We start from the raw sequence: 13,994 nt of genomic DNA on the forward strand, positions 1-13,994 counted from the left end.
GTGGTGGCACATGCCTGTAATCCCAGCTACTCGGGAGGCTGAGGCAGGAGAATTGCTTGAACCCGGGAGGCAAAGGTTGCAGTGAGTTGAGATCCCTCCATTGCATTCCAGCCTGGCTGACAGAGTGAGACTCTGTCTCGGGAAAAAAATAAAAATAAAAAAAAAACACAAAAACTGAAGACCTACATTCTTAAGGAGCAACTTCTACTCATTTAAAGCCTTTAGGAAATGTAAACAAATCACAAATGTAGACAACACAGATAGAATCTTTCCAATACAAAAAGAAACTCACTGTAACAGCAGCCACTCTCCGAGGCTGGGTCACTCCTACCACTCTTCCTTCGGCTGTCCAACCGGCTTCGGCAAGGTACTACAAACAAAATCACATATAAGTATACATATGACACCACTTTTCCAGAACAATCTCCCCCAAGATGCTCCCATACTGTGTTAAAGTCACTAAGAAAGGAAAAAGCACAGTTATTGTCCCAGCAGAACTTTGGGAATTATTTTACAGATGGAGAATCTGAGGCTTGGTAATGTTAGGTAGTTAAGTTCACATCAAAGCTGATCAACAGAAGAACTAAGGCACAATTCCAGCATTCTGACACCCCAGTCCTGGAAAATCACCATGTTCTACAGATACCTCAAGGAACAAAAAATTATCCATAGATCACTCAAAACAGTGCTAAATCTGTAGAACAAAGAATTTTTAAGCACATATAGAGATGGCTCAATATAAATATTAACCATACAACACATTTCAGTCATATTAAATACAACAACTGGATTTTATATATATGACTATATACCATTAGATTATATTAGTACACATATATAAAATTTGATTGACCAGGAACGGTAACTCATACCTGTAATCCCAGCACTTTGGGAGGTCGAGGCAGGCAGATCACTTGAAGTCAGGAGTTCAAGACCAGCCTGGCCAACATAGTGAAACCCAGTCTCTACCAAAAATATAAAAATGTAGGTGGGTGTGGTGGCACGTGCCTGTAATCCCAGCTACTCAGGAGGCTGAAGCAGGAGAATCACTTGAACCTGGGAGGTGGAGGCTGCAGTGAGCCAAGATTGTGCCACTCCACTCCAGCCTGGGTGACAGAAAAAGATTCTATCTCAAAAATAAATAAATTAATTAAAAGTAAAAATTTTTTAAAAAACAATTTGCTTAAGTATATTTATCTGAGTTATGTACTTATTTAATATCTATGTATTTATTTGATTATATGCACTTAAAATCCAATATGGATAACAGTGGTTATCAGTTACATGTTTTTCTAACATCTATTTTACAATGAACATATATTACGTGAACACTAGAAAAAAGATTCTAAAAGTTATTGCATCTATCTGCTCATGTGTTCAAAAGAAATAAAGGAAGGATAATATAGATACTAAGAAAATGGTTGTCTACAGGGAATGGGTGGGAAAGTCGTAGAAAGAAGGGGAAATGGACGCAAGGTAACAGGGATAAAGAGGGCGTGTCAATGCTCTCAGTAGATCTTTTTATGTAGCTCTGACTCTCAGAACCATAGCCATGCATGTTTCCCATACTTTTTAAATACCCAAAAGACAAATAAAACCAACCAGGATGTGGAGGGAAACCTAAAGGAAATACAAACACTAACAGATGACCCTTTCTATACTACAAATGAATAACATAACCACACTGCAGGGGGTGGAGAAGAAAAGAACTAACCTAGGTAATGATGGAAAAATATATCTTGACTGGATGTTGTAAGGCTAAAGACAGAACTGGACATAAACGCTGTAATATAGTTAGTAAATATCCAAACAAAGTTATGAGTTAGCAATTCTGAAACTATTTTAATGAATCCATAAATATACTGTAGATAATAAGGACTAAGCTTCTCATTGTTGCAGAGAAGTTATAAATAAAGAAAGGCTCAAAGGAGCCCTATAGTATTAGACTGGAATCAGAAGCATCTGCATAAACTCATGGTGTTTAAGATATAGATGGATAGACAGATACAGATAGCTAGATTTTTTACAATGTATTGCTTAATATTCATACATATATTTCCTAAGTCTGCTCACTGAGACTCAGCAATGACATCTCAGTAGCAATGAGTACTCTAGCATCCAGATTATGATTTTTTTCTTTTTCTTTTTTTTTTTTTTGAGACGGAGTCTCACTCTATCGCTCAGGCTGGAGTGCAGTGGAGCGATCTCGGCTTACTGCAAGCTCCACCTCCCGGGTTCATGTCATTTCTCCTGCCTCAGCCTCCCAAGTAGCTCGGACTACAGGCGCCCGCCACCATGCCTGGCTAATTTTTTGTATTTTTAGTAGAGACGGGGTTTCACCACATTAGCCAGGATGGTCTCGATCTCCTGACCTTGTGATCTGCCCGATTCGGCCTCCCAAAGTGCTGGGATTACAGGAGTGAGCCACTGCGCCCAGTGTTTTGGTTTGTTTGTTTTTGTTTTTTTGAGATGGAGTCTCGCTCTGTTGCCCAAGCTGGAGTACAATGGCATGATCTCAGCTCACTGCAACCTCCGTCTCCTGGATTTCAGTGATTCTCCTGCCTCAGCCTCCCTAGTAGCTGGGATTACAGGTATGCACCACCATGCCCGGCTAATTTTTTGTATTTTTAGTAGAGACGGGGTTTTGCCATGTTAGGCAGGCTGGTCTCGAACTCCTGATCTCAGGTGATCTACCCACCTTGGCCTCCCAAAGTGCTGGGATTACAGGCATGAGCCACCACGCCCGGTCCCAGATCATGATTTCTAAACATCATTCTCCAATAAAAGGAACCAGGGCTTGTATAGGAAAAACACAAGACAAGCCTGAAACATCTTGTAGTACTAGAAAGTAAGGAAGTGGTCAAAAAAATGAAAGCTTTTAGAAAGAAAACAGGAGCCAAAATGAAGGAGCTCCTAATGTTCAAAGATGAAACAATTTGAGCAACACGATAAATAATGACAGAATTGGGCTTTAACACATAGAAAAAAAAAAGTATCTATGAATCCATATAGATATACGCAAATAATCTAACAAATAAATGAGGAAGAAAGCACAGTTCTTCCTTACAGAAAATTACATTTAATAAAGATACAGGGAAAGAGGAGAAAAGAAAATCATCATTGCTGCAGACAAGATCCACCGAGGTGGATGCTAAACTTAGTAGGTGAGAGTTTGAAGAAAAGCAGAATATTTGCAGTGTGAAAATATGTCCCCCAAGATACTTATCAACTAAAAAGGGAAAGACAGTAGCTTCATAGGCAAAAGTTGGAACCTTAACCAAGTGACGAAAGTTGCTATTACCAGAGACAAAACATACCAACATTATGAACCCCTGAAATGATGCACTAAGGATACAATATCATTTCTGTAGTATTCTTGCCAAAAATACATAAGCTCCTTCTAATCATGAGAAAACATGACATAAACCCAAATTGAGGAACATTCTACAAAGTCAGTCCCATTATTTTAAAGTGTCAAGTTCATGAAAGATGAAGACATACTGAGGAATTCACACAACCTGGAAAAGATTAGGGAGAAATAACAACTAAAAGCAATGTAGGATCCTAGAACTAAAAAAGAACCTTAGTAGGAAAACTGATGAGATTTAAATAAGATCTATAGTCCAGTTACTATTATTGTACCAGTGTTAATGTCCTGCTTTCGATCTCTGTACTAGCAGCAAAGTAAAGAGTATAAGGGAATTCTGTATTGTTTTTTGCAACTTTTCTATTAGTTTAAAAGCAGTTAAAAATAAAGTTTAGAAAATGACTGCAAGAAACAAAGCGTTGTAGATAATGCAGGGTTTTTGCTATAAAAACTATAAAGTTTATCTTGTATTAAATACCCACACAAAATACTACCAACCACCCCAATCAACACAAATACAAAAACAGAACTATAAGAATAATACCTAAGAGTCAATGAGCACCTTACTAAGTGCCAGGAACTGTGCTGAGTGCCTTACATGCATTACCCCATTTAATCCTCAAAACAAAACCTATAAGGAAGGTATCATCATCATCAACAATACACAGATGAGGAAACAAAGAGGCCACATAATTTGTTCAAGGAAACAAATAAAAATCTGTGTCCTGAACTTCAAGCTCAGCAAACCAGCCATGACACATAAACAGAACAAAACATATTATCCAACTTCAAACACACATAGCCAATCTCTTAGCAGTAGTGTTAAGTGAAAGAAAAATAATTTCCATAAAAACAAACCTGTCCATAAAGCTAGTCACCTCAATACCAGAAAACTGAATCTGTGATTCAGACTTCTACGGCCTGCTTATGATTGCTGAGAGGTGGAAATGTAAAGCTACTGAAAAAGCAGGTGTAGCGCTGATGTCAAGAGGCAGCGGCCTGTCACCGAGGGAGATCACTAAAACATAGCTGAAATCCATCTGAGTTCTCCACTTTTTAAGGATCACCCAATCTGGGCTTCTGGCTAAAGGACAGAATTAGGAAGAACTCCGCCAATAACAGTACTAATAAAAACTGTACTTAAGAAGAGCTTGTATTCATAGCTCTTTTTTTTTTCCTTTTTTACAGAACTCTAGTAAAAAATATATATATATCATCTAGGTTCTACCTATAGTTTGTAGAATTTCAAAATTATTAAGTATTTGGTGCTTTTGCATGTTGTTTTTTCCCCAAGGAAAGGTACTATATAAATCTAACAAAACAGAAAACCTGCTCCGTATCCTTGCTGTAACCTTTAGTTCCTCAGTCATTCCAATTTTCCTAGGCCATAGCCCAAATTTAGCTTCACAGTAAGTTGAAAACAGTGACTGTCTCAGGGACAGGGAACTGAGTGGCTAGGAGAAAAGGGAATACTCCATAGGAGATGTAGCAGATATTTGGACCAATAATACAATCTATCATAATGATCTAGTCATTTTCAACGGCAAAGCTTAGGAGATTCACTTTTCACCATTTATTCCTTTGTTCTTTGTGAATTTTGTACCATGTAAATGTATTTCCTATTTTTAAAAAGTGTTTATAATAAAATGCAATTCCTTAAAATAATTCAATTCAAATGCATGTGTGTTTTGAGCCAGCAACCCCCATAAGTATTTTATTTATTCTATAAAAATATCTATATGTGTGCAAAATGATTTATGTGCAAACCAACTCCACTGCATCATTGTGATAATACAAAACTGTAAACAACGTAAATGTCTATCAACTGGGGATTGGTAAATTATGTTTACATACTAGCATCTATGGAACTGGAAAAAAAAAAAACAGTAATACATTACGTGAAAAAAAAAGTGTGAAGGCATTATCTGACTTCAAAATACACTACGAAGCTATAAACAGAACAGCATGGTCCTCACATAAAAACAGACACACAGACCAACGGAACAGAACAGAAAATCCAGAAATAAATCCACACATTTAAAGTCAAGTGATTTTCAACAAAAGCACCACGAACACATCTTAGAGAAAGGACAATCTCTTTATTAAACGGTGCTGGGAAAACTGGATAATCACATGCAGAAAAATGAAACCAGTTCCCTAACTCTCACCACATATAAAAATCAAATCAAAACGGATAAAAGACTTAAATGAAAGGCCCAAAAGTATGAAACTACCAGAAAAAAAGAGAAGGGAAACACTTCATGACACTGGTCTGGGCAAGGATTTTTTTGTACATGACCTCAAAAACACAGGCAACAAAAAGCAAAAATAGACAAATGGGATTGCATCAAACTAAACAGCTTCTGTATAGCAAAGAAAACAATCAAAGAGTGAAGAGAAAACCTACAGAATGGGAGAAAATAAATGCAAACTATGATCTGATAAAGGGTTAATATCTAGAATGTACAAGGTGCTCAAACAATTCAATAGCAAAAAACTAGAAATCCAATTTAAAATGAGCAAAAGGGTGTGATTCCACTCTGCGTGGCTATTCTCTGGAGCAGGGGTCATTTATCTCTATCTGCCTTCTCTCCCACCTAAGTACACGCCACCACCCCATGGAAGATTCGATGGACATGGACGTGAGCCCTCTGAGGCCCCAGAACTATCTTATAGGTTGTGAACTAAAGGCCAACAAAGATCATCACTTTAAGGTGGATATTCATGAAAATGAGCACCAGCTATCTTTAAGAACGGTCAGCTCAGGGCCTGGTGCAAAGGATGAATTGCACATTGTTGAAGCAAAGGCACAATGTTGAAGGCAGTCCAATTAAAGTAATATTGGCAACTTTGAAAATGTCTGTACAGCCAATGATTTCCCTTAGCGGCTTTGAAATAATACCACCGGTGGTCTTACAGTTGAAGTGTGGCTCAGAGCCAGTGCATATTAGTGGACAGCACTTAGTAGCTGTGGAGGAAGATGCAGAGCCAGAAGATGAAGAGGAGGATGTGAAATTCTTCAGTATACCTGGAAGGCGATCTGCCCCTGGAGGTGGTAGCAAGGTTCCAGAGAAAAAAGTAAAACCTGCTGCTAATGAAGATGATGATGATGATTTTGACGATGAGGAAACTGAAGGAAAAGCGCCAGTAAAGAAATCTATACAAGATACTCCAGCCAAAAAAAATGCACAAAAGTCAAATCAGAATGGAAAAGACTCAATACCATCAACCAAGATCAAAAGGACAAGAATCCTTCAAAAAACAGGAAAAAAGGTCCTAAAATATCAAACGTTCTGCAGAAACCACTGAAGCAAAAATGCAAGCAAGCATAGAAAAAGGTGGTTCTCTTCCCAAAGTGGAAGCCAAGTTCATCAATTATGTGAAGAATTGCTTCCGGATGACTGACCAGGAGGCTATTCAAGATCTCTGGTAGTGGAGGAAGTCTCTTCAAGAAAATAGTTTCAACAACATGTTTAAAATTTTCCATCTTATTTCATTTCTGCAACAGTTGATATCTGGCTGTCCTTTTTATAATGCAGAGTGAGAACCTTCCCTTCCGTATTTGATAAATGTTATCCAGGTTCCATTGCCAAGGCTGTGTTGTCCAAAATGCCTGTTTCGTTTTTAAAGACGGAACTCCACCCTTTGCTTGGTTTTAGGTATGTATGGAATGTTATGATAGGACATAATAGTAGTGGTGGTCAGACATGGAAATGGTGGGGAGACAAAAATATGTGAAATAAATGTGAAATAAAATTCAGTATTTTAATAAAGTTAAAAAAAATGGGCAAAAGACCTGAACAGACATTTCTCAAAAGAAGATGCACAACAGGTGTATTATTTCATATATATAAAATAATGCTCAACATCACTAATCATCAGGAAAATGCAAATCAAAACCACAACGAGATACCACCTCACCCCAGTTAGAATGGCTACTATCAAAAAGATGAAAGAAAGCAAATGTTGGCAAGAATGTGGAGAAAAGGGAACTCCTGTACACTGTTGGTGAAAATGTAAACTAGTACAGCCACTATGGACAACAATATGGAGGTTTCTCGAAAAATTAAAAACAGAACTACCGTATGATCCAGGAACCCCACTACTGGGTATTTATTCCCAGCAAAAGAAACCAGAACATCAAAGAGACATCCGCATTCCCGTCACTACTCACAACAGCCGAGATATGGAATCAGCCTAGGTGTCCATCAACAGATGAATGGATTTTTAAAACGTGATATATATACGCAAGAGAATACTATTCAACCATAAAAAAGAATGAAATCCTGTCATTTGCAACAACACAGATGAACCTAGAGGACATGATGTTAAGTGAAATAAGCCAAGCACAGAAGGACAAATACTGCATGAGCTCACTCACGTGTGGAATCTAAAAAAGTTGATCTTACAAAAGTAGAGAATAGAACAGTGCAGAGGGGAGAGGGTGACAGGGAGTAGGGAGAGTAAGAGGTTGGTCAACAAGCACAGAGTTATAGTTAGGTAGGAGGAATAAGTTCTGGTGTTCTACTGCACAGCAGAGTGACTATAGTTAACAATAATGTGCCATAGACTTCAAAATAGCTAAGAGGAGTCTGAAAGTTCTCGTCACAAAGAAATGATAAGTATTTGAGGTGATGGATATGCTAACGACCCTGATTTGATCATTATATAACATATACACATATCAAAACATTATACTAAATTCCATAAATATGCATAGCTATTATGTCAATTCAAAACAGCTTTTTTAAAAAATGAAAGAATAAGTAAAAAAAAAAAAGACAAGGCATGCTAAAACATGTATAGATGTTTCATGTTTAAAATAGGGCATATATGTGCATACACACACACACTCACTTCTCTGTAAATGCATGAAAAAATTTCTACTAAGAAACTGATAATATTGATTATAAGTGCACAAAGGAAATGAGTACCAGGAAGACAGGGCAGAAGGAAATCTTTTTATGTCCCTTTGTGCCTTTTGAATTTAAAACCATGTGAACCTATTAATGTTCAAAAATAATAAAAATATTCAAATCTTAAAATTAAAAGAAAAAAACTACCTTTGTTTGCCCACATTACCCAGCCTAGATCCTCATCCCTCCTCTTTCTCCTTCCCACCAGTTTTCCCTGGACTTAGTAACACAGCAGGCCCTCTCTGTTCCCTGGGAGCTAAACCTTGCAGGGGTAAATGGTCAAATCACTGTGATATATTTATCACTGTTCTAAATACCTGCCACCCATTCCTATGGGAGGATTATATATGCTGCCACCCTGTTGCTATCAGGCCTGGCCATATAACTTGCTTTGACCAATGAAGTGTGAGCAGAAGGGCCACTTTCAGTCAGAAGTTTTAAGAGCTATCTCATGATTCTGCCATCTAGCACAAGACCAACAAGTCCCTCATAAGAGCAGTACCATCAGCCTAAGGCCCAATGATGATGTGATAGAATCTCAAAGCCAACCCAAGACAACCACATAGTATGAGCAAGAAATAAACCTTTGTGCTTTTAAGCCACTGAGATTTTCAGGTTCTTTGTTACCAGAACATAGTTTATCCTAAGCTGACTACATAACATCACGGACTAATTCCCAAACAATTCTGGAACATCGTGTGGCCTTTTACTTCTGTTCTATATTCCATAACCTCACTACTCTCTACAGTGTCCTCACCTATAAAATGAAGACAATAATGGTGTTTGCTTCATAGGGTCATTGAGGATTAAACAGATCAACATGTGTAAAATCACTTTATGCAGCACTTACTACTGTTATTAGTTGTTATATTATTGTTATATTACCCTCTAAATGACAATCACACAGTAATTTAACCTTTCTCCTGTTTCTTCCTGTAAGAAATGAGTAACTTACTGGCTCTCAATTCCATCTGCATATATGGTTATCTTTTTCCTTCAGGCCACCATTTCTTCTGCTGTATGCATTTCAAATTGTCCTTTACTAGGTCATTCTCCTCTGTCTACCTTTTCCTAGCTGTCTATCGAGAAACTTTAAAAAAATAACTATATCTGGGTCCCAACATATTAATAAACCCACTATTCAGAATGGAGTTGGGGAGCAGACAAAAAAGAAGACCTACACAGATGCTGGCATGACCACAAGTCTGGACCAGGCAGTCAACAATATATCGTTAACAGATTCAAAAATGCAAAGGGATTTTTATCATCTTCCCCTTAGACACCCTTAACCCTAAAACCCTACCACTGGACATGCTGTCTGCAAGATGAACAACTCAGGACTGAACCAGTTCTCCTGCTCCCTGGCCGCTCTGTTGGCTGCACCTGCCACCTACCTACCTCTCCAAAACCTCACTTTTTCTTTGCTTTCTCTAACCATTAACAGTTCCCTCGTTCCTCTGTCATTTCCCTGGCTGCCATTCTATCTCATTTCTGCTCCTGACTCCTAAATGTTGATGCTCCTAGGACTTTGTCCTTAATCCTCTTCTCAGTTATTTCTGTTCCATCTCCTTCCTCCATGTATCAGGATGTTCAATCCCTATGTCCACACCTTCTACATCTGACCTCCACCAAGCTTCAGATTCCCATTTCAATCTTCCTGCTAATAATGTCATCAAAGGCCATCAATAATATAGGAAAAAAAAATCTGTTTAAAAGCAAACACGTTAATTTCCCCTCAAAAAAAATCTTTACTGTCCTATCACATTTAATATTAGCACTGTTCACCAAGGCAGCAAGTCATGGTCAGTCAGTGTGCACCTTTGTATCTTCCACTTTGTCATCACAAATATCCATGTATTAGATCGGTGCAAAAGCACCAACCTAAGTTTCTAATATCTACAGACCCTAACGCTAAAATTGTTCTCCTCCCTATCTTCATCAGATTATCCCACTATCACCTCTTGGTTGAGGACCCCATTACACCACCCTTCTCCAGACCACTGCAACAGCCTTCTATGGCCTGCCTCCTCCAGTTTCTAAGTCACCTTATATCTCAATACAATCATTTATCTAAAGCTCAGCTTATCATGTTGTTCACTTGCTTGCAAACCCTACAAGGACACAACCACTTTGAATATCTTAGACATTATTTACTAAAGTTGAACACAGGATCCAGCAATGCTACTCTTAGGTAGAGTTCGGCAGGAGAATGTGCACGTATGTTCACCAAAGACAAGCACATGAATGTTCACAGCAGCACTATCCATAACTAAAAACTGGGAATGACTCAAATGTCAGTAACAATAGGAAAAATAAACAAACCATGGAATACTCACATAGTGGAATACTAACTAGCAGGGGTTAACATTACATTTCACATTTCTGTAAAGGGCCAGATGGTACATTTTTAGGTTTCGAGGATCGTAGGGTCTCTGTCAAAACTGTTCACCCTGTGTGGTAGCCTGAAAGCAGCCACCGGCAATATATCAACAAGTAGGTGTGGCTGTGTGCCAGTAAAGATTTCTCTACAAAACAGGCAGTGGGCTGCATCTGGCCCACTGGCTGTGACTTGCTGAACCCTGCTATGCAGCAATGAGAATGAACAAACTGCAACTAATTCAACAACAAGGAAGACTCACACATAATGTTGGACAAAAGAAGCTATATTACTCCTTTATAAAATTCCAAAAATAGGCAAAACTAATTTATGAAGTTAGTAGCCAGAATAAGAGCTACCTTTGTGTTCATGATTATAGGGGTAAGCAGAGAGGGCAGTTAGAGACCAGAACAGGACACAGAAGAAGAGTTCTTGGGGTTTTGGTAATGTTCTGTTTCTTGATCTGGGTGCTGGTAACAGAGATGTATTCCACTTGCAGAAACGTATCAAGGTGTACAATTATGATATAGGTACTTTTCTACATATATTTCATACTTCAAGAAAATTAATATCGAAAAATGAAAGAAGAACCTGCAAAGTCTCTCAAGCTCGGTCAGCCTTTACTCTTCAAGTTAAGGTTCTTAAGGCACACTCTGAACTCACCCTATACTTCTCCACCCCAGTGTCTCTAACCACAATATTCACTGGCTTGGAATATCTTCTCAGTCAGCTCCCACTGATAATTCAAGGTCAAATTCAAATGCCAATTCCTTTACAAGGCCTTTCTTGATCCTTCTTTCTACTCCTATCCACACCACATAGGATTTTTCCCAGTAAGAAAGGGTTCTTCTCATAGCACTGCATAATTCTATAATAACCAATTTTTATTTACAACCATAGCAATATTCATTTTACCCAACCTCTTCAACTATAACTATTTAAGGATAAAAACTCTGTATTACACATCTTTGAATAAGTTTCCATTATAACTTTCAGAGGATAGCTATTCCATTACTATTTTGGAATTATAATAAATCAAAGAAAAACTATTACTTTAGCACTCATCAAAGAAATTGTAAGCCCTAAAAGTTTAATTAAAAATATCTAGTTGAGGCCGGGCACGGTGGCTCAAGCCTGTAATCCCAGCATTTTGGGAGGCTGAGACGGGCGGATCACGAGGTCAGAAGATCGAGACCATCCTGGCTAACACGGTGAAACCCTGTCTCTACTAAAAAATACAAAAAACTAGCCAGGCGAGGTGGCGGGCGCCTGTAGTCCCAGCTATTTGGGAGGCTGAGGCGGGAGAATGGCGTAAACCCGGGAGGCGGAGCTTGCAGTGAGCTGAGATCACGCCACTGCACTCCAGCCTGGGCGACAGAGCGAGACTCCGTCTCAAAAAAAAAAAAAAAAAAATCTAGTTGAAGTGAACATTTCCTGAGAGGATATCTTAAAAATGTAAGTGATAGTAAAAAGAGTTCTCAAGTTACAAAATCCTTCCAGCCAAATTGAAGTGTAAAGACACATATTAAATATGTACTCACCTGAGGAATCTGTGTGCTCTTCCCACATCCCGTTTCACCAACAATCACCACTGTCTGATAATTTTCTATCAAGTATAAAATATGATTCCTAAGCTGAAAAAGAATAACACACCTTGTAAAAAGCCATACATTGTCTCAAAAGACCTAAACAACAATGATATTGAAACATTACGAAATGAGCTGTTTTCAAAGGAAAGTAAATTTTAAATAGAACTATCAAAATGTGTTTCTAACTCTCAGGTACTGTTCCTCTCAGCATGAGCGAATACAACTGCAATCAAGTGTAACACCAAAATACATGCAGACACCCTTTAACATTTTCACTTATAAGAAATTATAGGCCGGGCGGGGTGGCTCATGCCTGTAATCCCAGCACTTTGGGAGGCCAAGCGGGGTAGATCACAAGGTCAGGAGTTCAAGACCAGCCTGGCCAAAACGGTGAAACCCCGTTTCTACTAAAAATACAAAAATTAGCTGGGCACGGTGGCAAGTGCCTGTAATCCCAGCTACTTGGGATACTGAGGCAGAAGAATCGCTTGAACCCGGTGGGGGAAGGCTGCAGTGAGCAGACATCATGCCACTACACTCCAGCCTGAGCAACAGAATAAGACACTGTCTCAAAAAAATAAGAAAAGAAATTATAGACATACTACTACATACTACATGTGTACAAAGACATAAATACATGCATACTCACTGCAGAGTTGTTTATAATAGCCAAACATTCAAACAGCCTAAATGCTGATCAACAAAAGTTTGGTTAAATCAGTTATAAAATACTCCAATAATGGAGTAATTTGCAGTTATTAAGAAGAGGAAATATCTATTTGTACTGATATGGGATGATCTATAAGATATGTTAAGAAAAGGAAGTAAGATGTAGAACAGTGTGACTAATACACCAGTAATTGCATTTTTTTAAGGGCAAACACGTATCTACTTGTTTAGTACTAGATTTATCTTTAACATCTTATAAGATCTCAACTGTACTTAAACTCTACTTTGCTTTATATCAATAACGTATACCCTTCTTCTTACCATTTCAATTTTATCAACATTTCTCAACTCCTTGTTGCTTTTCTTTTTTTCTCATTTGCTGTTTCATTTATGTTATCTTTTAAGTATAGTTGGGAGACAAAGAACAGTCAAGAAAAGGCCAAAATTAATAAACAGTAATTTCCCTTGTACTTGAGCATTTATTACATGTCAGGTATCTTGCTAAATGCTCTGCATGAATGATCTCATCTGGTCCTCGTAACAGTCCTATGAGGTAGGTGCTCCTGTTAGTCCCACATCACAGATAAGGAAAAGCAGCTCAGAATGGAGAAGTGCTTCACCAAGCACATAAATGGTGAAGCTTGGGTGTGAACCCTGAAGTCTAGCTCCAGAGTCCAGACCCTTCATCACAGCTTAAACTGTGTCCCTCAGTGGTGAGAAAGCAATACTGAACCTACCATCTCATCTCCTGAGAGTCAGACCTGCTAACATTCATACATAGTGAATGAGTTAGTCACTTGAGGAAGAAACCCAGAGACAGTCAGTCCACATGCGACTAAAATATTGGGAGCCACATAAATTTCCAAGTAAGGCAATCTGGCTAAGCTAAGAAGGCTGCTGTTGCCTATCTATTTGGAGAAAAAACACATTAATAGAAGAGGAATTATCAGGACAGTCTAGCCAAAAGAACCCCCTGAGTATAAGAACTTGGCACCTTTTGGCTGCTCACACCTGTAATCCCAGCACTTTGGGAGGCCGACGCAGGAGAACTGCTTGAGCCCAGGGGTTCGTGACCA

General features: G+C 38.5%; 1 protein-coding gene and 1 pseudogene across 2 annotated transcripts in view; one reads left to right on the forward strand and one right to left on the reverse strand.

The window, feature by feature from the left end:
• DHX35 (DEAH (Asp-Glu-Ala-His) box polypeptide 35) overlaps positions 1-13,994 on the reverse strand; it is a 90,867-nt gene that overhangs the window by 68,794 nt on the left and 8,079 nt on the right. Inside the window, exons 3-4 of one of the 2 annotated variants that reach the window (XM_011974965.1) lie at positions 12,202-12,294; positions 293-370 (exon numbers count right to left, since the gene is read on the reverse strand). In XM_011974965.1, coding sequence (XP_011830355.1) covers positions 293-370; positions 12,202-12,294 — 171 coding nt within the window. The remainder of the gene's footprint in view (positions 1-292; positions 371-12,201; positions 12,295-13,994) is intronic. The other variant, XM_011974966.1, reaches the window with a different exon arrangement.
• Positions 5,986-6,879, forward strand: LOC105535771 (annotated as a pseudogene).

The sequence above is a fragment of the Mandrillus leucophaeus genome, unplaced genomic scaffold (assembly GCF_000951045.1).
Source record: "Mandrillus leucophaeus isolate KB7577 unplaced genomic scaffold, Mleu.le_1.0 Scaffold150, whole genome shotgun sequence".
Lineage (NCBI taxonomy): Eukaryota > Metazoa > Chordata > Mammalia > Primates > Cercopithecidae > Mandrillus > Mandrillus leucophaeus.